The sequence below is a fragment of the Mixophyes fleayi genome, chromosome 2, assembly GCF_038048845.1.
Source record: "Mixophyes fleayi isolate aMixFle1 chromosome 2, aMixFle1.hap1, whole genome shotgun sequence".
NCBI lineage: Eukaryota > Metazoa > Chordata > Amphibia > Anura > Limnodynastidae > Mixophyes > Mixophyes fleayi.
The window spans coordinates 230,777,415-230,802,701 of record NC_134403.1 but is presented as its reverse complement, the minus strand read 5'-3'; the positions used below and the strand labels follow the sequence as shown (position 1 = coordinate 230,802,701).

At 43.3% G+C, this 25,287-nt stretch overlaps 1 protein-coding gene across 3 annotated transcripts in view; it reads right to left on the bottom strand.

The window, feature by feature from the left end:
- MYO19 (myosin XIX) overlaps positions 1-25,287 on the bottom strand; it is a 253,606-nt gene that overhangs the window by 225,017 nt on the left and 3,302 nt on the right. For all 3 annotated transcript variants that reach the window (XM_075195595.1, XM_075195594.1, XM_075195597.1), the window contains exon 2: positions 146-278. In XM_075195595.1, the coding sequence (XP_075051696.1) occupies positions 146-278 (133 nt within the window). The remainder of the gene's footprint in view (positions 1-145; positions 279-25,287) is intronic.

Sequence of the window (25,287 nt, the reverse complement as noted above, 5' to 3'; positions counted from 1 at the left end):
AAGAAGACATACCCTTGCACCCGGCTCTTACCACCCAAGGCACATATTCATATTTGACATTTTAACTAAACCTTGTAAGGGAAAAACACTTATTTAATTAATACAACAACAAATATATACATGAGAAATACATGCATTATTTTACCAGTTTCAGTGGTAACAGGGTTTACTTTGGTGAGATCATCATACAAGTGAAGTTGTTTTTCATCAATTAAGAGTGCATTAACTTCTTCATTTAGAGTCAAGGGAATGGAAGGTTTCATCTTCAGTCCATTAGCCTAAAAATAAAATAAAATTAATTTGTATTCTCCTGTAGAGTTAAAGCAATACTCGTCTCCTGTTCCCAGACCCTCTATTACCCTCTCTGCTACAGCTTTAGCAGCGCTATCCACCTCTCCCAAGTGAACAGAAAAATATATCGTGTTTAACCATAATACTAAAGAACAATTCCAGGAGAAGACATTCTTGTGTTATGAACATTTACTAGATTGAGGATATAACCCTCCCTTCAACACCACACACTGCCCTCAAGATACATCTTCAAATATACACAAGAAATGGAAAAGAAAAATTAATTGAGACATTAATTCTCTACCTCACATTTTATCTGTCACCTTTCCACCTCCCACAACCAAATATCCCATCTCTGACAGGCACCAAACAGCAGCTTATACTAGCAGCATGACCCTGGCTAGCTGCTCCCTGGCAGGAGCATTTTTGCGCAAAGTGCTTGTGTCCGAGCTGGTTTTGTAAAAAGTGCATAGTATGTGCAAAAGCTATGTCGTCAGACCCGTGCAAAGTGTATGTGGGTGAAGGGGCATGATTCAAGCATGTCGATGATGCTGGGAGCAGAGCACAATCTATAACACGTGTTCTAATTCCCTCTTAAAAGAGCACCTGTCACAACTGAAAAGTAAAGTTACATCCAAAATATCCAACACTAAAAAAAGAAAAAAGGGGAGGACAAATTCTGGCCCCTAACTTGCCGAACCCTAATCCCAATTGCCAAACCATGCTTACAATCTCCGGAGGCAATACCCATAATTCAAGAAGTTACCCCCTTAAGGAATTACAAATTGAGACTATTGGAGTTTAAGGATCTCTGAATAGACAATCTATATAGGTTACCATAGGTTAAAAATTGAACAGACTAGATGGCCCAAACGGTCCCTATTTGCCTTCCAAGAAAGGTGCTGTGACATCATCAAAATGCCAGCTTATAATGGCTCTGAATGATCAAAGGATTCAAGGTACAAACCTAATCATGCATATAGGCCATAGTTCTTTGTGAGAATAAACTTCTGGATCTATCCAAGTGCTACACCAGATGGTAGATATTAAATGAGCACTAAATACAAGTCTGGATAATTCCAACTAATCATTCATTTTCCACAAATTCCTCACAACGGCACCACCATGTGCTTGTCCCCGCTTACCTATTGGAGGCAAAGCAGAAGACAGTAATAAGCCCCTCTCCACCTTACTTCAAATAGCCACTCTGACATTTGAATTTTTACTTTTTAACTTATAGTTCAAAAAAACAAGGGATATGATGGTACTAGAAGAAGATTTATGGAAACATAATTAACACTACAGATAATCCAGCTATTTTCAAATGAACCACCCTAGCTGCAACACCAGGAGTGAAAAATTTGACGAGTCAAAACGATATATTAAAAACATAGCAAAAGCGAGATACAATATTGTTATAGTACATACTTACAAGGAAGAAAACAAAGCATTTCTATTACAAAGAAATAGAGCAACAACATTGGTATCGCTGTGCCGAATGACTCCAGTAAGGGCTAGGGAAAGGACTATAGACGGCGTAGCTAGGACCGTAAGAAGAAAAAAAAAGGAGAAAGCAGAGAGGGAAAGGGTTCAAAATCGGAAAGTTTGTGTTTGTCAGGAACTTGGGAGGAGGGAGCAAATTACTCGCTGACAAATAAAAGGGAGAGCTGGAGTTGAAGAAGGATAACCATGAAGACCAAACTTTATTAAAGGATTTGGAGGAATTGTTCAGAATGCTGGTCATAAATTCCATACGTTGTATGTGCCAGACATGGTTGATTATAGCTTGAATAGAGGGGGGAACCTGCTGCTTTCAGTCAGCCGCAATTTGGCATGTGGCCGCTGTTAGAATCTGTCGAATGAGCTTATTTTGGTGACGCGTAGCCCCAGGAATCCCTAGTGGAAGCTAAAAATTTAGGCTCCATTGGGACTGAAATCTGAAGTATTGCAGTTATCAAGTTATTTATATCATGCCAAAAACTAGACAATTTTGGGCAATCCCACCAGATATGGATAAATGTCCCTTCCAGGGAGCAATTTCTCCAACAGCGGCCATAGATGTCTGGTAACATTTTTTTAGGACGTGTTGGGACGTAATACCAGCGATATAGGACCTTATAAACATTTTATTTGATTTTGACACATATGGAGCTAGAAGCAGAATTCTCACGAATTTCACTGCAATCATCTGGGTCGAGGGTCTCCCCAATATCCCTTTCCCAAGCCAGCTCATGGGGATCCTATTGATCCAATGTGTCCAGGGAGAGTTCAGAATAGAGGGTAGATATTAGGCCGGCCGTGGATGATTGACGAAGGCATAGGTACTCAAAGGAGGTTAGTGGGCGAGCGATGAGCCGGTGCTTAATTGTGTTATGCAGGTTACGGAATTGTAAATACTGATAAAAAAAAATTGTGGGGACCGACAAGTTTTGTTGAAGATCAGAGAATTGGGGGAAAATGTCAGTAAGAGTAAAGTCATTCAGAAATCTGACCCCTTGAGAATGCCATGGAGAAAACGCAGCAGGTTTGGTACCAGGGGGGAAGTCTGGGGAGTTGAATAAAGGTATAATTGGGGAAGGCTGAGGTGATAAAGCAAATTTCTGAGAAATCGAGTCCCAAATTGTCAAAGAATGAGAAACAATAGGATGGAGTAAAACTCGTTTCGGGAGGCGAGAGAGCCAGAGGGGAGAGACAGTAGGCCCAGAGCCTCAGCCTCAACACGGATCCACACTCTAGAGGAGTTGGAGAAACACCACAGGACACACTGAGCCAGATGAGCAGAGAAGTAGTAGCGTCTAAAATTAGGGATGCCTAAACCACCATCCCGTGAGGACCTCTGCAGAACCTTCAGACGAACTCAAGGACGTCTACCCGACCAAATAAATCGTGAGGTTGTAAATTGAAGAAATTTAAACACATAAGACAAAAACAGGGAGAGTCTGGAACAAATAAAGAAGTCTAGGGAGAATATTCATTTTGACTGTGTTAATACGACCTATCCATGATATCAAACTTCGAAACCATGAGTTTAGGTCGGTTTTCACTTGAGAAAGCAGGCGGGGAAAATTAGCTTGAAAAAGTTGCTGGTATCGTTTAGTAATATAAACTCCAAGATAATTTATTTGTTGTAGATGCCATTTAAAGTGAAAAATTTGTTCCAAACAGACCCTGTCAGGCCCGGGTATATAGAAGTCTAGAACCTCAGTTTTGTCTGCGTTGACCCTATAGCCCGAGAAAAACCCATACAGGTCCAGCTCAGACAAAAGAGAGGGGAGAGAAGTAGTCGGATTGGCCACAGTGAGTAAAACATCATCAGCGTTAAGCGCCAGTTTGTGCTCCGTAGAGCCCACCTTAATACCCGAAATCCGCTGATTGGCACGAATCTTGGCAGCCAATGGTTCAATCACGAGGGCAAAAATGAGCAGAGAGAAGGGACACCCCTGCCGCGTGCTGTTTGATATTCCAAACGGCGTTGACGTAATGCCATTAGCTGACACAGTGGCCGAAGGGGATCTATATATTGCCAATATACCGGTTAAAAATCTACCAGAGAAGCCCATCGACTCAAGGACCCCACCCATAAACGACCAGGAGATAGGCTTTTTTGGCATCTAAAGCCATGATTAGAGAGGGAATTTTACCTGTATGAATAGAGTGGATCAAGTCGATGGTCCTTCCGATATTGTACGGGGCCTGTCTCCCGGGTATGAAACCAACCTGGTCAGGATGAATAAAGGAAGGTAGGAGGGAATTTAGTCTATTGGCCAATATTTTTGCATAAAGCTTCAAGTCGACATTAAGAAGTGGTATCGGCCTATAACTGGTGCATAAGGTATGGTCCTTCCCTGGTTTAGGGATCACTACAATGTTGGCTTGGGTGGTGAAAGGGTCAAAAGATGCGACCTCTAAGATGCAGTTAAACAGGGTGGTCAAATTGGGTACAAGGACCTGTGCAAACTTTTTATAGTATGGAGCGGTAAAGCCGTCTTGCCCTGGGGCTGAGGTTTTAAGAGATTCGATGGCTGCCAGGACTTCGTCTTGTGTAACAACAGAGTTCAGGTGAGTTTGGGGAGTGGAGTATTGGCTAGGTAAGTGCCCAAATTCTGCTCTAGGAGGTCCCCACGGGGCAGAGGTGCAGGAAGATTATAAAAGAGAGGAATAATATTCTCGAAAAATACGGAGAATAGAGGAGGGGTCATATGTAATAGAGGCCTGAACTGTCTTGCAAAGTCTATCAATAAAATCTGATGCCCGTTTTTTCCGTAATTTCCCAGCCAGCACAGCGTCCGCTTTGTCGGCCTTGTCATAGAAGCATTGTTGAAATTTTTGCATTATGCGTGCAGCCTTCTGGGAAAGAAGGGTATTCAGTTGGCCATTCAGAGACTCTATTTGTGTCAATAAGCCGGGATCACGGCAAACCCTGTGCTGGGTGAGCAAGGTGAAAATTCGGTGTTCAAGCGAAGAAATCTCTGCTGCCGACTTCTTTCTGACTGCAGCGAACGTACTAATCAATTGCCTCCGAATGGTGGCCTTATGAACTTCCCAAACGACCCCAGGCGCCATAGAGGGGGAGGAGTTCTCTAAAAAATAATTTGTGATAGACGTGTGGATGGATAATGCGGCAGAGTCATTCAGAAGAACCAAATCATCCAAGCACCACCACCTAGTGCAAGGAGGTTGGTAGATAAGATCTAATAAGATGTATACTCCCGCATGATAAGTCCATGAGAATGGCGTGATGCCCGCATGGTTTGTGTGGGACGGGAGCGAGTGGGAAACATGAAGCATATCAATACGGGAGTATACCTGATGAGGTGCCGAGAAGTGAGTGTAGTCCCTAGCCGTTGAATTTTTGAGGCGCCAGCATTCGTATAGGTTGTACTGCTTAAGTAGAGAAGTTAAAGTCAATGAATCTTTAGAGGAGGAAGGGTTCATTTTTGAAGAAGGAGAAGGAGAGGATTTATCTAAGGTCGGGTCAAGAACTGCATTAAAGTCTCCGCCTACTATCAGGTGTCCTGGTGGTAATCCTTTCAAATGTTTAAATAAGCTGGTAAAAAAGGAACTTTGTCCTTGATTAGGGGCATAAACAGATATCAACGTGATTGGGGAAGAGCCGATAGTACCAGAAACTGTCAGAAAGCGGCCCTCTGAATCCACATATGTGGAGGTATGGGAAAAAGGGACCTTGCAATGAAAGAGTATCGCAACTCCTCTTTTTTACAGTCAGCAGAAACGAAAAACATCTGTGAAAATTGTTTACCTTGGAGCTGAGTGTGAATACCTGTGAGGTGAGATTCTTGTAAGAAGACGATGTCCGCCTCCTCTCTCCTGCAGGCCCCCAAGACTATAGAACGTTTGCGGGGGGAGTTAAGCCCATTAACGTTAATAGAGAGAAGTTTCAACGCCATTTAAACAGGGAGAATTCGGTCTCAGGATGCAAAATGCGGACAAAAAAAATTGGAAGAACAGAAAGGGGAAGAAAAAAGGCAGAGATAGAGATATCCACATCGGGAGAGAGAAGGGAGAGAGGGAAGGGAGAGAGGAAAGGGGAAGCCCAATTGGGCGAGAACCCTTAAGCATGGGAACCCCAAAGGGTTCAGAACTGCAATTTAAAAAATACATAATATCAAGTAACAAACTAATAGGGTTCTTGGGGGGTAGGTGTGTATCTAGCTTGGAAGACAGTCAAGACCGACGACCAGGTATAACAACATAATATGAGAAATAGAAGAAACCATAAGTAGTACGCAACAGTGTGATAAACTTAACATAAATAACAAATATAACTAACATAACAAAGTTTAGAGTTGAGATGAAGGGCAGAAGGAGAAGGGGGCAACAAAAAAAGGGGGGGTGATAAAGGGAAAGTTAAAGGGGAAAGGTAGGGAGGAAAGAAAAAAAAAGGGGGGAAGGCTAGGAGAAGACGGAAAAGAAAGGTGAGGAACGAGATTGGAAAAGCAGGGGACCTTCCCGGAGCAAAGGAAGAAAACAAAAAAAGGGGGGGGGGTTAAAAATAAATTGGATCAAACAGCTTATAATACTGTACAAACATTAGCATGTTATCTTCAGTAAATTATGATAAAAACCAGAAGGGAGAGAGAAATCGGAGAGAGAGGAAAATAGAAAAGGGAAGATAGGAGGTAGGGGGGGACAAGAAAGAAGGGAAAAAATAGGGGATTGTAGGGAGGGGAAGAAGGGAGCGATGCTTAAGATAAGACATCCAAAGGGAAAGAGAGCAGTGAAACAAGAAAACCAAAAGCACTGATTCACATATCAGGATCCTTAGTGCAGTTATGGCCCCTATGATATTATATTTGGGATCACCAACAATATCCATGTATCTTTCACTGCTATTTGATTCAAGAGTGAACCTGTCACTACTTCGTATAGCGTACCTGCGATCGTTGGCACTACTCGAAGGAAGGTGCAGAATCTAACGTGCCCCTGGTATTCACGGTCCTTCCATGAGTCAGATAGCGAAGTACGAGAAAGAATTGTCAGACAAGCCGGTTCGGTAATGGTGTGGGTAATGAAGGTACACAAGGAGAATCCGAAGGGAAGGCGAGTCAAGCCGGGTCAGTAGCGTTCTGGAAGCGCGGTACAAAAGGATATCCAAAAGGGGTAGTCAAAGGCAATTCGGGTCACAAGGGTCACAGGCAGGCAGGCAATATCGGGGGACAAGCAATGAACAGGAATACTGTGGAAAACGCTGGAGGCAGGTAGGGACCTGAAACTGTGGCACTGATGGGAGGGCCAGAAGGGGTTTATAAATATCTGTGGGCCAATGGAAGGTCACCGCCGCAGCGCTGTCATAATTAGCACCATCGCGCTACAGAATAGCGTCCCATTGCCTAGCAACGGGAACGCTTCTAATGTAGCGGTGCCGGGCAACCAGACGCGCTGAAGGGGAAGTGTAGGCGGCCGTCCTGGGATGTCGCGGGCAGTGCCTGACAGAACCATGATCATTTTTATAGGACAATTAGTAAACTATTTGCATCCTTGAGTTGAAATCTTCTTTAATGACTTATTATCATCATCATCATCATCAATTTGTGGAGTAGGTAAAACAGGGACATACAAGGTATACAAAATAAATGCAGACATGAAAACGAAAGGCCCTGCTCGTTAGAGAGCTAACATTCTGAGTGGAGGATGGCACAGCTGAAACAAGAGGAATGAGTGTGGCCCAGAGTGGAGATTGGAACAGTCATGAGGGTGCATTAGTTTGAGTAGTATCATCAGGGGTAAGTTCTACAATAAAGATATGTGATTTCAAAGGGTCTCTAAAGACTTGAAGCTGTGGGAAAGCCTGATTGGTAAGAAATTCCATAAATAGGTTGGCGAGAGTGAGAGGTGGTTACCAGAGATGAAACGAGGCACAGGTCAGAGGTAGATCTAAGAGGGAGAGCATTTTGATATGAGACTTGACATGTATTAAGGGTTGGTGACGTTGAGGGTTTTGTAGGCAAGGGTGATTAAATTGAATTGGATTCTGGAGGACACAGGGAGACAGTGTAGGGATTTGCAAAGTGGTGCAACAGCTACAGAGCAGTGAGAGAGAAAGATCAGTCTTGCTGTAGCACATAGGATGAATTGAAGCAGGTCGCAGTAGTCAAGATGGGAGATGATGAGAGAATGGATACGTTTTGGTAAAATAAGAAAAGGACGCATTTTGGCAATCTTTATAAGGTGGAGACGACAGGACTGGGAGAGAGTCTAGTTCAGTGTTGGCTAACCTGACAGTCCAGGTGTTGTGAAACTACTAGTCCCAGCATACCCTTCCAGCAATAACCTGCTATATATTGGCAAACCATGCTGGGACTTGTAGTTTCACAACACCTGGAGTGTCAAGGGTTAGCCAACACTGGTCTAGATGTAAGGAAAAAAGTAGAGCACATAGTCAAGTGTTACCCCAAGGCAGTTCATTTTGGAGAGGGGAGCTGGTGCCTCTGGGAGGAGGGTAGATCATAAATTCTGCTCATTAGGTAGCAGTGGGATACATGTGGAGATTGCAGAAAGACAGTTGGTTAGTACAGAAGGGGAGAGGTCAAGGGAAGAGATATAGATTTGGGTGTCGTCAGTGTTGCGGTGATACTGGAGGTCAAATGAGCAAATTAGTTCCCCAAGAGAAGCGTACAGTGAAAAAAGTAAAAGGCCAATAACAGAGTCTTGTGGGATGAGGAGGGAGTGCAGAGCATTTACTGTGATGGGATGGTGAGGAGGGAAAGCGAAGCATTTACTGTAATCGGATGGTCAGAAGGGGGAGCGGAGCATTTATTGTGATGGGATGGTGAGGAAATTAAGCGGAGCATTTACTGTGATGGGAAAGTGAGAAGGGGGAGCAGAGCATTTACTGTGATGGGGTGATGAAGAGGGGGACGGAGAATTTATTGTATTGGGATAGTAAGGGGGGGAACGGAGCATTAACTGGGATGGGGAGGAGGGAGCAGAGTATTTTTTGGGATGGGATGTGGGGGGGAGCATTTTCTGGGAGGGAATGTGGGAAGGGCAGCAGAGCATTTACTGGGATGTGAGGGGCGGAGCAGGGCATTTACTATGATGGGTAAGGAGGTGAGCAGTACATATACTGTGTTGAGAGTAGGGGGAGCATGTATGGTGAATAGAGACAGAAGGGGGGACTGCCAGAATAATTAGTACTGGGCTTCACACATTCTGATGGCAGCCCTGTATGCTCCACTGCTGCACATAGAGCTGTGTCTACTTATGTACCTCTTTTGGGAAATGTTTTGCTTAGGTTCTCATTAGTTTTCTCTGCGGCATTACATTATGGGATGCAAAGGGGTTATTCAGTGTTTGTCTGGAGTTAAGACTTGTGTATAATGAATGTCCTTGCTTTCCAGGTACTTGCACTGGCTTGTATTGTCTTTCTTTAACCGGGATTGTCGTTAGGTTCTGTCTGTGTGAATGATTTCTCAATAAGTGCAAGTGTGATATCCAACAAGTTTCAGCCGTTTTGGCTTTTTGTAGGGATGCGTAATTAAGCTTGACATGTGTGGTTTTTTAAGTGTCTGGATTGGTCTGTTTGATTGGACACAGTTCTCCCAATCCCATACCTGGGATGCGGCCACATAGTTAATGACCTGTGTGGATAAGGGTAGCTTTGTAATTAAGGTCCGTTCATAGTATGTAAATACAGTAAGCAATCACAGTCCCAGTGAGGTAGCCCTGATAACATATAAGAGATATCTAATACTCTGCATCTAATCACAGACACTTACAACATGAGGTATCATGTTGTAAGTGTCTGTGATTAGATGCAGGGTATTAGATATCTCTTATATGTTATCAGGGCTGCCATCAGAAACTGTGGGGCCCAGTACTAATTAATCTCCCTATACATGCGCCCTCCTCCCCACACATGTGCCCCCCTCCCTCTTCACCATACATGAGCCCATATCATCATCATCACCATTTATTTATATCCCTGCTCCATTGGAGCTTACAGTCTAAATTCCCTAACACACACTAACAGACAGACAGACAGAGAGAGACTAGGGTAATTTTTTTGATAGCAGCCAATTAACCTACCAGTATGTTTTTGGAGTGTGGGAGCAAACCGGAGCACCCGGAGGAAACCCACGCAAACACGGGGAGAACATACAACTCCACACAGAAAAGGCCATGGTAGGGAATTGAACTCATGACCCCAGCGCTGTGAGGCAGAAGTGCTAACCGCTTAGCCACTGTGCTGCCCATATATCTCATCACTGTAATCCCCCCCACTCCCTCATCACAGTAAATGTTCCCCTCCCCCCAAAGTAAATGTCCCCCTCTTCCCTCCCCGCAATCACAGTAAATGTGCCCCTCTCCCTCCCTCCCCCAATCACAGTTAATGCCCCCCTCTTCCCCCACAGTTAATGTCCCCCTCCCCCCCACACAGTTAATGCCCCCTTCTTCCTCCCACCCCCCCTCCACAGTTAAGGTGCCCCGGGCTCTCCCTCTCCCCCCCTCAAAAAAAAGAATAGCTAATTAACTTACCTTCTCCTCCGCAATGCTGCAGCTTCCGGTCACTGATACACTGGGAGCTTGGTGCGCAGTGATGACGTCACCGCGCCACGCTCCCAGCCTATCAGAGTCTGGGAGGCGGAGCTGCAGCATCGCAGACAAGAAGGTAAGAAAAAAAAGGGACAGCACGGTCGGTGACTACGGGGCCTGGAAAGTCCAGGGAGTCCGGACAGACGGAGAGGTCTGTCCGCCCCCTAGTCTGTCTGGGCCCCTTACAGCAGTAGCCTCCCTGATGGCGGCCCTGTATGTTATATCCCGTTAAAACTGAATTCAGAGTAATATAAACATAAAGATTTACAGCCAACGTTCAATTCTACCCTAGTCACCTAAAAGGACCCTTTGCACACACGTTTGGAAGACTGATAATGGATGATTTGGACAAGATGTTGACACACAAAAAAATTGGTAAAACTCCCGATCTCACAAAGACGGAAATTGAGCCACTAGATGATCTGAACACAAACATTATATAGCAATTTATCCAGCTGATAAGGGTGGGGGAATAGTGATACTGACTATCTTGAAGAATCTGAATATACTGGGAGATATGTGTATATATGACATTTTAAAACAAGATCTCAAAGCCGAATTCCAAAACAAAATGGACATAATTTTGAAGCAGGCGTTCAGAAAGGGATCATCAACAAAAGAGAATTAGACTTCCTCAACACCACCAACGCAAAAATTAACAAAAATATAACTAAACCACCAAGCCGACCAATGATCTCTTGCATACACAACAACATAACATTAATCCTACATTGACTCCACCCTACAAAAGCACATGAAAAAACAAAAAACATATTTACAGAATACAACACAGATACTCCAGATTTTGAAAAATATGACAACTGCAATTGTAACTACACTTATGGGCTGATTCAATTAACAGTTGTAACACAACACATTGTGTTTCCACATGAAATTCATACTCCTTGAAGAAGGCTTTACTAGAGAATCAGATAGCTCTATCCTAATAAATAAGATTATCCCATTTTTTTATGTTATGAGCATTTTTTATGTCTACTGCAACCTCCTCCTTACTGGCCTCCCCTGCTCCCACCTCGCCCCCCTCCGCTCTATACATAATGCGGCTGCGAGACTCATCTTCCTCTCACGCCGCTCCTCCTCTGCCTCCCCTCTCTGTCTTGCCTTACACTGGCTCCCCTTCCCCTACAGAATCCTTTTCAAACTCCTCACTACCACTTACAAGGCTCTCTCCCAGTCTACTGCCCCTTATATCTCTAACCTCCTCTCCATTCACACTCCCGCCCGCTCCCTCCGCTCGGCCAATGATCGCCACCTCTCCTCCACTCTGATCAACTCTTCCTACTCTAGAATACAAGACTTCTCCCGAGCTGCCCCCCTTCACTGGAACGACCTCCCTCGCTCCATCCGTCTCTCAACCAATCTGTGCTCTTTCAAGTGGGCACTTAAAACTCACCTGTTCCTTAAGGCCTACCAACCATCCACTTAACCTCTCACCTCTTGTTTCTCCCATATCCCTGTCTCCTCTTCTCTCCCCTTTGCTTCACTGGCTCCCTCTTGTGCCTGATTTTGTTTACCCTGCCTTAGGATGTAAGCTCGTATGAGCAGGGCCCCTCTCCTCTCCTGTCTCCACACCTGTTCTTCCGTTCCGTCTTTACAGTATTTGCCTGCCTGGAGTTTCTGAAGTTCTGGTACTTTGTGTTTATTGTTCTGTATTGTTTTACCCTGTATAGTGTACTGTTTGTGCCGTGTACGGCGCTGCGGAAATCTTGTGGCGCCTAACAAATAAATGATAATAATAATAATAATAATAATTAAAACAACATTAGATATGATGAAATTTAAACAGAAATCACATTTTTCGGCAACTTTTTAAAAAAGTATTCATGGAGATCTGAGAACCTCATCTGAAAAAGAAGGAAAAACTAGGTACAAAACTAGAAATCCGAATCTTACTTACAGACTGCAGGTTCTACACCCCACTTCCACAAGCTTCTCTCTTATCAGAATGAATCAAAATTGATCTTAGATCAAGACTCCACTGATGGGGTTATATCCAAGAAGGAAAAAAATGTGTTTCCCTGATTCCCCCTGTGACACCTGCTCTTTTACCACAAACACCAAAAGAGTGTGACTGCACATAAAAAGGACTAACATCTGTAATTAGTTAGATACCTTGATACAATACAGATGGGGTGCTCCCGCTTAATTTAAACATTCAAACAAAAAGGCAAGAGAAAAAGAAAAACAACAGAGGCACTCCAGTCCTTAGATGAATTATATTGCTAAAAAGTTATATTTTATTAGTTTAATTAAAAAGAAAATAAGACAATTATATTTTCAGAAACAAGGTGAAATATTGGTTTAAAAAATGGTGTTTTGTATGTGTAGTGTATTTTAAAAATACTTGAGGAGCCCTTCAGTGGCAATATGGGCATTTGTCAAAAATAGGATCCTGTTCAAAAACTGATTATTGGTGGCTATACTGTGTTTGGTATAATAATACCATTAGATGTTTGAGAGCACAGTATAGCACCAGCTATTAAATCATTGCTGATAGATCTCAAAGATAGTTCTGAACAGCTGAATTTTTACGTTTGTATATTAAATATATTCGGGAGTGGTCTGCAAATAGGTAATTGAAGAGGTGGACATCCTCATAAATATTTTCAAGCTATTCAATAATGGTTTAAAGTGATTATAATAAATATTGATATCACTTGTTACATATCCATTTATAAGTGCTCAATACTGATCAAGGAGTGAAATAGTCATCCACATCACAGTATTGTTATTATCGGAAGCTACCAAACTATATCCAAATTATAATTAGATCCTCCCTGTATATAAATCAGGGAAGGTCATATATATATCCAGTCTCCCTTATAGGTTAATTCACTCTTTGAAGGGTTAATTAGGCTAAATTCACATATAGCTGCGCTGCCGACAGATTTGTAATTGTGCACACTATCTCCCCTAATCCAAATAAGGCATGTCTTTTAGTCAATTAGTATTCGTACATAAGACTGCATGGGGCACAATAGTCATTAGCTGGAACTATGCTGCTGACAGATTAATACTCATGCGCATACATTCCCTAGACCAAGTGAAGCATTTCTCTTGATCAGTTAGCATTCACACATGAGACCACATAGCGTGCAATATTCATTAAACTAGAACTGGTTTTCAGGCATGCATATGCAAATGCCAGATGCCACTGCCGGGCTACCAGACGTCACAAATGACGTCACTTCCCGATGTACGTTTCACCTATTGCTTTGTCAAGGGATTACACATGTTTTTTTGCCATTTTCCAAAAATATACAAAACACATAATTCACCTTGTTGTCCTATTATTTCTGGCATCTTTGACATCTAACCATTTTTTAATTTGTTGATCACCATCTACATCCTCACACTGCCTTCCTGAAATCATGTATTGGAGACACCACTCAATTTTCTAAATACAGTTCATAAAATTGAGTGGAGGTCAAAATACTACTTTGTGACATGCGATGTACAAAATCTTCCAATATCCCAGATATGGGTAGCTTAAAGGCCATTGAGACATTTTTTGATTGGATCCTATACTCTGTGTGGGGCAACAGGAGTTTATTCTATCCTCTATTCACTTTATTCTCACTCACATCTTTTTGTTTGACCACACTTATTATCTCCAAGTTTTTGAAACAGCAAAAGAGAAAGGGATGATCGCCAACTATACATAGGTACTGGAGGGTGACTTAAATGGGATGGGTTGGGAGATTTGAAGCAAACCTGGACCTCTATGGAGGCTTTATTGTTTAATAATATTGAATCTCACATTCATGTGCACGTATCACAAAACTCAAATGGACTACCAGGATATAACCCTTAAAATTGTAGACAACAAAATAATCACTTTCAGAGTAACAATCATAAAAGTTACATGAAAAAATAACAACAAAATGCCAACTTCGAAGGATCAGTAAAAAAGGTTCCTCTTAAGAAATATTCAAATTAAAAGCTAAGGAACTGATGGGAAAATATAGAATTTGTAAGGAAAAACCAATATCCTGATGTCATTTTAGACAATGCATATTCTGAATCTCTAGAGCTAGATAGGGAACACTTGCTAACTATTGACAAGACTAATAAAAATGTGAGGCCCATCATTTGTATATAAATATAATAGTTAATTGTGTAAAATTGCCAAAATAGTAACAAAACAAAAAAAAAATAAACTATTCCACTCTCATATTATCATCATCATCATTTATTTATATAGCGCCAGCAAATTCCGTAGTGTTTTACAATTGGGCGTTTTACAATATTAGACACCATTTTAAAATCTAGCATACCAAAACATCGTTCGGTGGTATTTAGAAGAGACAGAAATGTACACAATCTTTTGGCCACTAGCTTTTTTTTTATAGTCAATATAGGAATAGTACTGTGACAGGATGGACCGCCTATGCCACCCTGTCTGTTGCTGCTGGTAACCGGCTGAACTTACTTTGCCACCGTTCCCTTTCTTTATCCGAAATGCGCCCTCTCACCGCAGTAAGAGGGGCTTACAAATGCTGTCACCACTGGACTCCTTTACAGGCATCCAGAACCGGGTTTCTTCTGGATAACTGATGCTGCGAGTGTTACTGGTGTACCTGGGCTGGTACTCCTGACATTTTTCTATGGAACAGGGTTGCTGTGGCCTCTCACACTGGCCAGATCTGCTTGGTAACAGGCAGAGCGGTGGTACTGGATGCTGGGACCAAATCTCAGCCGGGAACGAATTAGAATTTGGGTCTGATCTGTAGGTCACAGGAATGGTGAAAAGTTTCCAAGCAGGTCTTTGAAGCAAGTGATGTTTATTTGCTCACCCTGGCTGAAGGTACCGGGAAGTAGGTCAGATGTCAGTCAGTGCTTTTTATACAGATTTGGACACAGTTTCACAGGGTAAGGCAGTCACCTTGAGGTCTGAGCTATTTTTAGAATCAGGATGCAATTTATTTACCCAAACATGGATTAACATGCAATGCAAAGCTAACAATATTTAGACTTATCTGTGATATCCTAAAACTTGCTGTTATTTCCTGCATCTTGTGCTATTCAGACAGATTCTAACACAGTAACGACTCCCTTCCGGGCCTTCGGCCAGAGCAGGCATCTGACACTTCATATCAAAAGATTTAGTTAGCATTTTCTGCTATCAGACTCCCTCCCCACATATGCCTAATTGGAGATTTCCTCAAGCAACGTTTAAACAAAAACTAATTTTCTCCTCTGGTCTCAGAAATAAAGATATTCCCTTTCCCAAAACACACACAATATCAAAAAAAGTACATTTGCAATTATATAAATAAGCGCCCTGTGCTATTTCCTTTAAATAAATTTATACCATAAGTTATCCAGTCACAAGTACAATAACAAAAATCATTTGGTATTTGGAAAACACAATGGGGCATATTCAATTAGCTTTCCGGTTCGCGGTAACGCGCGTTAACGCGAATCCTGCGCAGTATTGCGAATAATACGGTACCGCAGTAACGCAGATTTTCGTACGCAACCCTATGGGGTGCGAACGAAAATCCACGTTATTGCGGTACCGTGGATTGACTTCGCGGGCCGTTCCGGCATGATCCCGTTAACCGGAAAGCTAATTGAATATGCCCCAATATGTTATTTTAAATGCAATAGCTCAAGATGTACTACTTGTTCCTTTATTCAAAACATACCTTATCTTTTGAGCCTTACATTACAAAAGACAAATCTCAGATCAAACATTTTATAAATTGCAACACAAAGTATGTAATTTAGTTATTGCAATGTTTATGTAACAATCACTACATTGGCCCTACTACACATGCCTTAAAAATCATATTTCTGGAACACATATGCAATATTCTCAATAAAACCATTAACTATAGCGTTTCCCAACACATCTGAGAAGTTCAAATTGCTTGGAATTGAATATATTTCCCCCCACCCTGAGGAAAACAGATACATTCCATAGATTTTGTATGCAGGAGGCTTTCTCGATACATAATATGCAAACTCTGTGTCAGGCGCCGTCCCCACACTGTTCCTATGTGCTGGGGACGGACGCCTGTCTCCCCGGCTGGTTTGCGTAGAAACAGGACAGACATCCGGGTTTTGCGGTGCGCGCGCATTTGCAACTGGACGTTTCTTCCCTCTGTTTATCCTGACCGCCGAAATCCACTGCCACCAAACAGGGGCCACCTCTAGGTATTTCTAGCACCTCACTCCACGAGTCTGGTGCCAGAGTATTGGTTTCACCAGCTCCAGCGTTCTGTTCCCTGCTTCCCCCTGTATATTGTTCTTCGGTTCCCGACTCCTTGGCTTCATTCCTGACTATTCTCTGCCCTGCGATTTGGCTCTGTTGTTAACCGGTATTTGACCCTCAGCTTGCCTCGGACATCTCTTTTGAATGACGCTTTTGTACTAAACCGTTTGGCTTTTTCACACGGACCGCACGACTATTCCTGTCTCTCCCGCTGCCCTGATTACTAACTGGGAGAACTGCCACCTGCGCACCTCACACAGCCAAGCCCATACCTCCTTGCGGGGGTCTCTGGTGAATACCGGGGGTGTGTTAGACTCCGCGACTCCCAGATTAGTTGCGGCAATATCAGGCAGTGGCATCCTCTAAAGGTCATTATCGTGACAGTATACTCTGGCCATGAGTACACAGGATGAACCTTTGGCCCGGGACCTTCTGTTACATTTGGCCCAATGTGTGCACCAGCAAGACGCCAATCAGGCCCAACTGCTACAGTGCATCCAGGGTGTGTTCTCCCGCCTGGACACCCCTCAAGGGTCACTACCCACACGTTCAGTGGCTTCCTCTGGAATAGAAGCTGCCCCAGCTGTCTCTGCCTCCTCCAGCTCTACTGCATCCACAAGCTCCCGAAGGGGTTGCGTATACCACCTCCATAAAAATAGACCCGATGAAATGCCGCGGGTTCCTTAATCAGTTTGAACTCGCACCTGAAAACTTTTTTTCCAACAGGATTATGGTGGCCTATATAATTTCTCTTCTTTCAGGCCAAGCCCTAGCCTAGGCCTCTCCAGAATTTTGTGACTTTTATTGAGAGCTTTCACAGGGTGTTTGATGAACCTGGACGTGTATTATCCACTTCCTCTGGTCTCTTGAACCTCAGTCAAAGAACGCTCTTAGCTGGTCAGTATGCAGTCCAATTCCGAACACTAGCATCTGAGCTTCGCTGGAATGAGGAGGCACTTATCGCTACCTTCTGGCAAGGCTTGAATGACAGAATAAAAGATGACATAGCATCACGGGACCTGCCTTCTAGATTGGATGATTTAATCTCCCTGTGTATCAAAGTGGATATCCGCCACCGAGAACGTGGTCGATCTTTTCCACGTCTGGTAGCTCAATTCCAGTCTCCTGCTCTTCCTTTGGAGGAATACATGCAAATAAGTCATTCACGACTATTCCCTGAAGAAAGAGACAGACGTATGAAGAATCAGTTATGTCTCTTTGGTGGAGATCTCGGACATCTTCTCTCCATATGTCCCAAGAGACCAGGAAACGCCACCTCCTAGGCGATTACAGGGAGGTCAGCCTAGGATCCCAGTCCTCTTCTCCCTGCTCCCAAAAAGAATCAAAATTTATCATGCCCATTATTCTTTTTTCCTCTGATGGTCCTCAATCTCTGTCTGCCTTTGTGGACTCAGGATCCATGGGGAACTACATATCCTCTAGTTTGGTCTCGCAGCTCCGTTTGGGTACTACACCTTTGCCTCAGCTTCTGTTACTCATCGCAGTAGATGGAAACCAAGTCTCTAATGGCTCTATCACCTGTATCAACATTCCTGTTCGGCTGATGGTAGGAGCTCTCTATTCAGAGTGGATTAAATTCCTGGTTCTCCCACAATCCATTAACCCTATTATTCTGGGTATGTCTTGGCTAAGGACACAATCTCTTCAATTCGACTGGCAGCATCCTCAGGTTACCTCCTGGGGCTCCTCTTGTAAATCTCGCTGTCACATGTCATTTACGGAAAACAAGTCATTTCTTCCAGGGTTACCACCTCCTGTGATATCCTTTCCAAGGTCTACTCTGAATTCCTTGACGTTTTTAGCAAAGTGGCTGCAGAATCACTACCTCCTCATCGCCCCTGGGACTGCCCCATTGATCTGGTGCCAGGCAAGAGCATCCCTCGGGACAGGGTTTTCCTCTATCTGTACAAAAGAATCAAGCTATGTCAGATTACGTTTTGGACAACCTCAAACAAGGATTTATTCACAAATCTTCTTCTCCCGCTTGCACGGGGTTTTGTTTTGCTAAGAAAGATGGGTCCCTCAGACCATGTATTGGCTATTGCTAGCTCAATGCCATCACGGTCAAAAAACAGTACCCCTTTCCCCTCATCTCCAAACTGTTCGACCGTATCCGTGGAGCCCAAATCTTCACAAAAATGGACCTTAGAGGTGTCTACAATCTAATCAGGATTAGGAAGGAGGATAAATGGAAGATGGCGTTCAACACCAGAGATGGCCACTATGAGTAACTTAGTAATGCCATTTGGGCTATGTAATGCCCCAGCCGCATTCCAAGAATTTGTCAATGAAATCTTCCGGGCTTTATTGTACCAGTCCGTAGTAATCAATTTAGACGATATTTTAATATTTTCCCAGGACCTTTCTTCTCATCATCTCCACTTGAAAGAGGTGCTTCTTCGCTTACGGGAGAATCACTAATATTGCAAGATGGAGAAATGACTCTTTCATCAATCCCAGGTACCCTTTCTGGGATACATTGTGTCTGGATCCGGTCTCCAAATGGACCCCGATAAAGTGAAGGCCATCCTTTACTGGCCCCAGCCAGCAGATATAAAAAGGTACTCAACGCTTCATTGGTTTCACAAATTATTACCGGAAATGTATCCAGGGATTTTCTACCCTTATCACTTCCATTACTTCTCTTACACATAAGGGGGGCCTAGTTAAGTTGTGGCCTCATGAAGCAGTTCTTGCATTTAAGACCATCAAAGAAGCTTTTTCTACGGCTCCTATCTTGATTCAGCCTGACCTACATCAGCCCTCTTTCCTGGAGGTTGATGCATCCTCTGTAGGCGTAAGGCTGTCTTGTCCCAAAAGAATTCCTCGGGTACCCTGAGACCCTGTGGCTTTTTCTGTAAAAAAATTTCTTCCACAGAATCCAACTACAGTATTGGAGACAAATAGCTCTTTGCTATTAAGCTCTCATTGGAAGAACGGCGGTACTTATTGGAGGGAGCTTGCTTCCGGTCACCATTTTCACCGATCATAAAAATCTCACTTTTTTACAATCCGCTCAATGTTTAGATTCTCGTCAGGCTCGTTGGTCTCTATTCTTCAGTCATCTCATCTTGATCTTCCGGTCAGGTTCCAAGAATTTTAGGGCAGATGCTCTTTCACGATCCTTTGACCCTTCCGATTGTATGGCTTCCATACCCACCAAACCCATTATCGGCCCTGACAAAATTTTGGCATTAACCCAACCCTCCATCAAGACTCCTCCTGTTGAACGTTCCTTTGTTGATGTTCGTTTACACAGCAAATTGCTAAAATGGGCACATCGTTCTAAAATTGCAGGTCACGCTGGTATTAAGAAAACGGTGTCTCTCCTCTCCTGTTCTTATTGGAGGCCCTCCCTAGTCTCTGATGCACAAAAGTTTATTCAGGTCTGTGAAAAATGTGCCAATCTCCCACTGGACTCCTACTCTCACTTCCTGTGGCAGAACATCCCTGGTCCAGCATGAGTATGGATGTTATTACCGATCTCCCTAGAAGTCATGGCCACACTTGCATATAGGTAGTTGTCGATAGATTTTCTAAATTCGCTCATTTTATCCCTCTCAAGGGACTACCTTCTGCATCAGAATTGGCATCCTTATTCATTCTTTCGCCAGCATGGCTGTCCTCGGGAGATCATCTCTGAGCGTGGAGTGCAGTTAATTTCTAGTTTTTGGTGGGCCTTCTGAAAACTTCTGGGAATGGAATTAAAATTTTCCTATGGATATCATCCCCAGAAGAACAGCCAAACTGAGCGGATCAAGCAGGATTTGGAGTCCTACATTCGATGTTTCTGTTCTGAAAAACAATCCACATGGAGTAAGATTCTCCCTTGGGCAGAATTCTCTCACAATAATCATCTGCATGAATCAACAGGTACCTCTCCCTTTTTTACCTTATTTGGGAGACACCCGATTTAGCCTTCCTTCTAAGATCTACCTGACTCCATGGTACCTGCAGCTCAAGACCTGGTTGAATTTTTTTTCTCTAATCTGGTCCCAGGTACAAACCAAGTTACAACAGACTCAGGACCGTTATAACTTCTTTACAGATCATCATCGAAAAAATATCGCTGTACTTCATATTGGGGATGGTGTGGCTTTCTACTCGAAATCTTAAACTCAGAGTACCGTCCATGAAATTTGCACCTCGGTACATCGGACCCTATCCTATTGTTCAGGTGTTGAATGCCGTTACCTACAAACTCCGGTTACCCCCTTCTCTTCGAGTACACAACTCTTTTCATATATATCTTCTCAAACTTCTTGTTATCAACGAGTCCTCCAAGAAATCGTACCCCCCTCCTCCCGTCAAGATCAAGTCTGGTGAAGAGTTTGAAGTTAAACGCATTCTAAAAAGCGTACTTTCCGAGGCAAACTACAATTTTTGGTCCACTGGAAGGGCTATATGTTCCTGAGGAGAGATCCTAGGTCAACAAGAATGATCTTCATGCTCCCCGTCTTCTGGCCCACTTTCTGAAAAGAGAAGCCTCTTGTCCGGAGAGTAGGGAGGGGGGTACTGTCAGGCACCGTCCCCGCACTGTTCCTATGTGCCGGGGACGGACGCCTGTCTCCGCGGCCGGCTCTCGTCCCAATGCCTAGCAACGGGGTGGACTTCTGGTTTTTTTGCTGCGCGCGCGTGCGCAATGGATCCGAGTCCCTTCTTTCCCCTGTTTATCGGCGGTCAGGTGCATCTGACCACCGAAATCCACTGCCACCAATCAGAGGCCACCTTTAGGTATTTCTGGCACCTGCTTCCTCCTGTATAATGTTCTTCAGTTCCTGACTCTTTGGCTTCGTTCCTGACTATTCTCTGCCCTGCGATTTGGCTCTGTTGTTACCCGGTATTTAACCCTCAGCTTGCCTCCGACATCTCCTTTGGATGACCCTTTTGTACTACACCGTTTGGCTTTTTGACACGGACCGCGCAACCATTCCTGTGTTTCCCGCTGCCCTGATTACTAACTGGGAGAACCGTGACCTGTGCACCTCACGCAGCCAAGCCCATACCTCCTTGCGGGGGTCCCTGGTGAATACCCGGGGTACGTTAGACTCCGCGTTTCCAAGACTAGTTGCGGCAATATCAGGCAGTGGCATACTCTAAAGGTCATTATCGTCACACTCTATATCCAGAATCTCTCAATGAGACATTGAATATTGATTTTGGTTACTTGATTCTGGTATAATTACCTGGTATTTAACTAAGAAGAATATCTACTAATTGCCCCTTTAAAAGAGTTTACTATTAAAAACTTTATATTTACAAAAACTGTACTATAATGGAGGGTTGTATGCAGAATTATAGTATTTCTAATTTTAGAATTAAAAGACTAAATGGAGAATATTAAAATCGCCATTAAAATAACTTATCCCTATTGTAGTGAAAAGGGAGGAATTACAGTTAAGGATTAACCCATAACCCATAATACATGAATACTGTATATCAAGTGAATAAATTTGTGACTGGATCACTCAAATAACTTATGGTATGAATTTATTTATAGGAAATAGCGCAGGGCACTTGTTTATATAATTGCACAAGCACTTTTGTTTGATATTGTGTATATGTTGAGATAGGAAATTGTTATTTCTGAGACCAGGGTAGAAAATTATTTTTATCTGTTTAACCTTTCTAAAGCAAATGTCTCTTTTCTGATGTATATATCTGATACAATGATCCTTTGTTTTGGCTTTGCAATGCATGTAAATCCGTATTTGTGTAAACAGGTTACATCTTGATTCTAAAAATAGCCTGTGTGTGAACTGTATAAAAGGCACTGGCCTGTATGGAAAACTTGTTCTTCTGATTTCATCTGACTTGAGTGATCCTGGTACCTTTAACCAGTGTGAGGGCAAATAAACATCTTCCTTCAAAGACCTGCTTAGAAACATCTTCAATATTGCTGTATTCCTGTGACCTGCTGATTAGACCCAAAATCTAATCCTCGGACATCTCCAAAGTCTATATGCAGGTAAGTCTGCTTCTCTTTACATAGTTTTTTTACGGAGTCGCATTTTTATTGGAGGAGTCCTTCGTGTTGTTATGGTGGTAATTGTAAAAATGATTACCACCGCCTTGCGGAGTCCCTGGTGAACACCGGGGGTGCATTAGACTCCGCGCCTCCCTGTTTAATTGCGCAGTGGCATCCTCAAAAGTCAGTAACGTGACAGTATGTAAGTTTATACTATGAATATGTCTCCTGTTTATTTTAATTGTTTTGCTTATGTTATGTCACCTTTTATTAATTGTTTTTATAACCTCTAAGCATTGTACGTTTTTGTATATTAAATCTAACATTTAATAAGTGCTGTCCTTATTGCTCTAAACAAATTCACTGTCTGTTTAGAAGAGGTTGATTGCTTGGCCGTGTTAACTCTTTAAATACCAGTGTGGTAAGTGTTACTCTTTTAGCCATCTGAGCACAGAGTGTGCGCAATTGGCAGGGGCGCACGCAGGGGGGGTTCCTACTCTCTGGAATCCCCTGCCCTACCTGGTGTACCTTATGTTTTTATTAACTTTCTTTTTTCCCACCCCCCCAGCGAGCGGGGGGGGGGGGGGGGACAGAACCAGTGCCACAATCACCAGTGCATTTCAAGTGACCGCTTACTTTCTAATATTATCTGGAGAGTCCCATAGAAGATGGGGGCGCACCTCTATGACATCAGCTGTACGCGGGACCATGCGCTAGTGTTTGGAGTCTGTGTGGAGAGGACAGGAGTGGTACACGGAGCTCCGTCTAACATTTACATTTATCCATCAGAGGAGGATCACTTCTGGATCTAGAAGATATATCAAGGTATTGGTCTTGTGCAATATCGCCAAGGATTTGGTAAGAGACTTTGTTTATCTTTGACATTATCCATAGGAGTTCCATCAATATTAACGGAGTTGATCCTCCCACAATACATCATTTTACAGCTCCACACTACTATCCCATAATATCAAGGGAGCGATATTCCCCTGAGTTTTATATTATATTCTATGCATATCAAAGAAAAGGAGCGGTTATGCACAGTTGCTGGACTGGTATATATACAATCTGCATAGCGTGTAGGTGCACCTACTTCGCTACAAGTTGAATTTGGCACGGATATTAGCACACATATGTTTCTATTACATTTACCAATTTTTGGTTTTTAATATGTTTTAATAAATACTTTTATAATTGTATACTGTGTGCATGAGTGTTTTTGTGGCAGACCCGGTTATACCGTCGCATATTTTGGTGGGGAAAAAGAAAGTTAATAAAAACATCATTGGTGGTCAATGGCAGCAACAGGTAGCCAATCGTGAGGCTGCCTTTTTGCTGATTGGCCTCAGACAGGAAGTGCTCATTTCACTTCCTGTCTGAGCAGCGCGGAGTGATGCAGCAGAGAGCAAGGTAAGTGTGTGTGTGTTTGTTGACAAGGGGGCATGTGTCAGTCTAATGTGTTTTAGGGCAGCAGGGGTCTTGTGTCAGTCTAATGTGTGTGAGGGCAGCAGGGGGCTTGAGTGAGTCTAATGTGTGTGAGGGCAGCAGGGGGCTTGTGTCAGTTTAATGTGTGTGAGAGCAGCAGGGAACTTGTGTCAGTCTAATGTGTGTGAGGGCAGCAGGTGGCTTGTGGCAGTATAATGTGTGTGAGGGCAGCAGGGGGCTTGTGGCAGTATAATGTGTGTGAGGGCAGCAGGGGGCTTGTGGCAGTATAATGTGTGTGAGGGCAGCAGGGGACTTGTGGCAGTATAATGTGTGTGGGGCAGCAGGGGGCTTGTGGCAGTATAATGTGTGTGAGGGCAGCAGGGGCTTGTGGCAGTATAATGTGTGTGAGGGCACAGGGGGCTTGTGGAAATGTAGTGTGAGGTAGGTAGTGGCTAATTAATGGGTGTTATTTTGTTTGTGGGGTGATGGTGGGGCAATTTAATTTAATAGTGGGGTTGGTGCAGACTTATCAATGTAGGGTGGGATGATTAATTTAATGTTGGGGTGGTTTGGGCGCTATTAATTAAATGTGTGGCAGATTTTTTGAAAAAGGATTACTATTTCTTAAAAGTGAATGCAAGTTATTTAATGTATGGTAGGAAATAGTAATCGCATGTATTAAATAAACCTATTAATTTAATGTTGGGGTAGTTTGGGGGAAATGGGTCTCTTTATTAAAGGCGAATAAAATTATTTTACAGTCGGGCTGGTTACAGGAAAGGGGCACTAATAATAAAACATGAATTGTTTTGATTTAATGTTAGACTGCATAGAGGCAGGGAGGCCTACTGTGTTCACTCATTGCTGGTATTTCTATATATCATGTACCTATTCTATTTCCAAACAGAGAAACAACATTCCAGGATCCAGACAAGCACAACTGAGCTTAGGACACAAGCGGCAGCAACAAGTATTGAAAGCGGGAATAACAGGTAGGAGAGAGCAGGACATTCTGCCAACTGTCCTGATTCTGGTGGGGCAGTCCTGAGTTTGGGGACTGACCCACTCAGTCATTACTTTGTCCCGACTACAGGGACAGTTGGGAGGTATGTCCCACTTCACACTACTCTACTCATGAAGGGGGAGCTGCATGCACCTAACAGTAGTGCATGCAGCATTGCTCGTGAATTGGAGGAGTTGGAGAGCTACCTAGCACGGTCTAAAATTACAGCCACGCCCCCATGCATGCTGAGCACGCCCACTGGTGGTGTGCTGTGGAAACCTC